The 3795-nt window shown below is 68.1% G+C and overlaps 1 protein-coding gene across 1 annotated transcript in view; it reads left to right on the plus strand.

Annotated features, from left to right (window-relative positions):
* Positions 1-3795, plus strand: part of RHBDL1 (rhomboid, veinlet-like 1 (Drosophila)) — a 5094-nt gene that overhangs the window by 325 nt on the left and 974 nt on the right. Inside the window, exons 2-7 of the mRNA XM_010567049.1 lie at positions 202-419; positions 2084-2242; positions 2488-2712; positions 3082-3230; positions 3319-3431; positions 3683-3783. Coding sequence (XP_010565351.1) covers positions 202-419; positions 2084-2242; positions 2488-2712; positions 3082-3230; positions 3319-3431; positions 3683-3783 — 965 coding nt within the window. The remainder of the gene's footprint in view (positions 1-201; positions 420-2083; positions 2243-2487; positions 2713-3081; positions 3231-3318; positions 3432-3682; positions 3784-3795) is intronic.

A 3795-nucleotide genomic window follows, 5' to 3' on the forward strand; every position in this document is an offset into this window, starting at 1 on the left:
TGCCGCGCAGCGGGCAGGGCTGCCCGCGGGTCTGGCAGGCACCGGGCAGCGCTGCCTTTGCCCAGGGCGGCTACCGCGCCCGCTGCCCCCGCGCTCGAGCATCCCCCAGTACCCCCCATCACTGCCCCGGGGGACCCGGGCCCCCCTTGCACCGCTGAGACCCCGCAACTCAGCTCACTTGTGGCCTCCTCCTCGCCCCAGCGCTCTCCGCTCCGTCCGCCCCGGGTCGGATCCTGCCGGGTGCACCCTCAAGGACGAGGGGTGCTGGGCAGCCGAACCCCAATGCCTGCGGTGGTGCCGAGCCCCAGCGCTGGGTGCAGGATGGGGACCCGGGGCTGTCGTGGGGTTCGGCCACCCCGGCGAGGCTCTCACCTTCATGGGGGGCTGCATCCAGCCTCGTGACCCGATTGCAGGATCAGGCCGTGGAGCATTAACGCTGCGTAGCGTTGGGCTCCGCTCCGTTGGCAGGATCAGGCCCCGATGCGTTAGCACCCGCTGCACCCCGGCCCTACCCGGTGCTCGGCCCCGAGCAGCTCCCCTTGCGCTCGGCCGCCTCGTCCCTCCATCCCCACCCACCCTGGGCCCAGCTGGCAGCTCTCCCCTGGGGATGGGGAGGGAATTTATTGGGGGTCAGGAATATTAATGGTCCCCCCTCACCCCTCGGGTGGCTCCGTGACCTTGGCCAAGTCCCCCAGCCTCCCCTGCCCCGGAGCTGCGGTGCCGTGCCCCGTGTCACCCCACCCTCGGGTGCGGGGGCTCCATGTGCCTCCGAGCCCTTCGGGGATGGGCAGCATCTTCTCCGGGAGAGAGCAGGACTTGGGAGAGTCCAGCAGGGCTGAGGGGCTGGGGGTGCTGGCATTGGGTCCCTCCGGGGGGCTGTAGGGGGCCAGTGGGCTTGGGGGTGTGGGGACATGCACCCTGAAAGCAGAGAGGGGCTTGCCGCCTGCTGCCGTGGCTCTCTGGGGGCCGGTGAGCTCGGCGTGCGCCAGCGCATGGGGACGGCGTGTGCCAGGTCCCGGTGTTGGCACACGCACGTGGGGTGGCGTGTGTGGGGCATGGGGGACGGATAGCGCCGGATGGCTGGGGCTGCTCTCATGGGCTGGCGGCTGCTGTGAGGATGGAAGGACTGCCTGCACCCCGCATCAGCACCCTGCACCCCACGCCCTGCATCCCACCCTGCTCCCCACCCTGCACACACGCCTGCCTCTGGCAGAGGCTCCAGGCAGCTGGACCCCCCCTTGGGAAAGCAGCTCTGGCTGTTCCCTGCCAGGGCTGGAGGGATGGGGTGCATGCCGGAGTTGAGGTACGATCCCATGCCCCCAGTACTCCCTCTCCTGCCCGGCCCATGAGGACGAGTTTCATCTCCCGCATTTCATTCCCTGCCCAAGAAAGGAACAAACCCAACACCATTTGCAGGGCGATTCTCTGGGGTGCAGGGTCCCGACCACCCTCGGCAGGGCTCGAGCTGTGCTCCAGCCATCGGTCCCCTCTCCCTGTCTCCATCCTCCTTGTGCCACCCCAGGCTCCTCGTCTCCGCAATCAGGACCATGTCGGGAACCCCATGGTGCTGGGTGCCCGATGTTGCTGGGTGCTCGATGGTGCACAGTGCCTGGAGGGCTCAGGGTGCCTGGTCAGTGCTGGGAGCCCTGGGGATGGTGCAGGGTGCCCAGCGTGGTGGAGCCCAGCATCCGACGGCGAGGGTGTGCGGGAGGAGTGGGAGGAGGAGGAGGAGGAGGAGGAGGCTGGTGCCAGGGCTGCGCGTGTGTTTAGCTTCGTGGCTTCCTGGCTGGCAGGCTGCTGGCGGCAAGAAATAACTGAGTGGGAGAGTGTTGGCTGCGCCGCAGGGAGACGGGGACGCCGGCACGGCACAGGGCACCCATATAGCACAGGGCACCCACGCAGTGCAGGGTACTGGGTGGCTGTGGGTTGTCGCCTCCACCACAGAGGCAGAGGCTCTTGTCATGGAGCAGCACGTGATACCACCAGGCTTGAGACCATGGTGAGGGGCACCAAAAGGTCTCCCCAGGTCATCAGGGAGCCACAGCCCTGGCATCCAGGTGATGTTCTTTGCCGTGCCCTGCAGCTCGATCCCGAAAACACCGGCTTCATCGGGGTGGAGACGTTCGCCAGCCTCGTGCACAGTCATGAGCTGCCCCTGGACCCCGCCAAGCTGGACATGCTGGTGGCCCTGGTGCAGGGCAACGACGAGGGGCAGGTCTGCTATCAGGAGCTGGTAGACCTGGTCAGTGCTGGGGGGCCGCGGGGACGGGGGCGAGCGGCCGGGTGCCAGCCCGGGGCGGGCACTGGGCACCTCCCTGTGTCCCTGGGGAGGGGGGCAGACACTGGTGGTCCCCTTGGGGTGGCTTGTCCAGCCCGTCCCACCCCATGGGCTGTGGCATGGGGTGACGGCGATGGGCAGGGGGTGGCCGCAAGCCCACTGGCCCGAGCTGCCCCTGCGGCCCCCGTGGGCACGGCCTCTCTCCGCAGATCAGCAGCAAGCGCTCGAGCAGCTTCAAGCGCGCCATCGCCAACGGGCAGCGAGCCCTGCCCCGAGACGTGCTGCTGGATGAGACCGGCCTGGGCTTCTATAAGCGCTTCGTCCGCTACGTGGCCTACGAGATCCTGCCCTGTGAGATGGACCGGCGCTGGTACTTCTACCAGCACCGCACGTGTCCGCCTCCTGTCTTCATGGCAGCTGTCACCCTCACCCAGGTACGGGGCAGGGGCATGCGGCCGGCGGGTGCCCAGGCTGATCCTGGCTGAAGCGTCTCGGTGGCCCTGGGGGGCTCAGCCCTGGGGTGGACAGGGTGGGTGAGCCTGGTTGTGATGTCCTGGTGCCCACAGCGGGGCTCAGATCTGTGGTGAAGGGATGGGTGACCCCTGTTGTGATGTCCCAGTGCCCATGGGGAGGGCTCAGACCCAGGGCAGAGGGGACGGATGGCTCCAGCTGTGATGTCCTGGTGGCCATGGGGGGGCTCAGACCTGGGGTAGAGGGGCCGGGTGACCCTGCCCCAGGACAGAAGGACGCAGGGGGGGCAGTCTCGGCGGTGCCGGGGATGACGGCCATGGGTTTTGGCGCAGATCATCGTGTTTCTCTGCTACGGGGCCCGGCTGAACAAGTGGGTGCTGCAGACCTACCACCCCGAGTACATGAAGAGCCCGCTGGTCTACCACCCCGGGCACCGGGCACGCGCCTGGCGCTTCCTCACCTACATGTTCATGCACGTGGGGTAGGTCCCTGCTGGGGAGGGGGGGACGACACAAAGGGGGGGCTGCACGGCCTGAGCCACCGCATGTCCCCCTCCTGTGCCTGGGCAGGTTGGAGCAGCTGGGGTTCAACGCCCTCCTGCAGCTGATGATCGGGGTGCCCCTGGAGATGGTGCACGGCATCCTGCGCATCAGCTTCCTCTACCTGGCCGGTGTCCTGGCAGGTGGGTGCGTGCCCGGGGTGGTAGGGGGTCTCCCCGTCGGTCCCCATCACCAGCCCCGGGGAGGGCACGGGGAGATGCACTCCGAGTTTGATGGGGATGTGGGGCTTCGCTCACTGCCCGCTGGGTACCACCCTGCACTGCCAGCATCACTTGCCCTGCGGGGCAATGCAGCCTATAATTAATTAATGTGGACAGTAATTAATTAATGGGGGGGGGCGAGGCCCCACACTGAGCCCTGCCTGTGCCCGCAGGCTCCCTCACCGTCTCCATCACGGACATGCGGGCCCCCCTGGTCGGGGGCTCGGGGGGGGTCTACGCGCTCTGCTCGGCACACCTCGCCAACGTCGTCATGGTCAGCGGCGCC

This window comes from Haliaeetus leucocephalus, unplaced genomic scaffold, assembly GCF_000737465.1.
Source record: "Haliaeetus leucocephalus isolate CR32 unplaced genomic scaffold, Haliaeetus_leucocephalus-4.0 Scaffold224, whole genome shotgun sequence".
Classification (NCBI taxonomy): Eukaryota; Metazoa; Chordata; class Aves; order Accipitriformes; family Accipitridae; genus Haliaeetus; species Haliaeetus leucocephalus.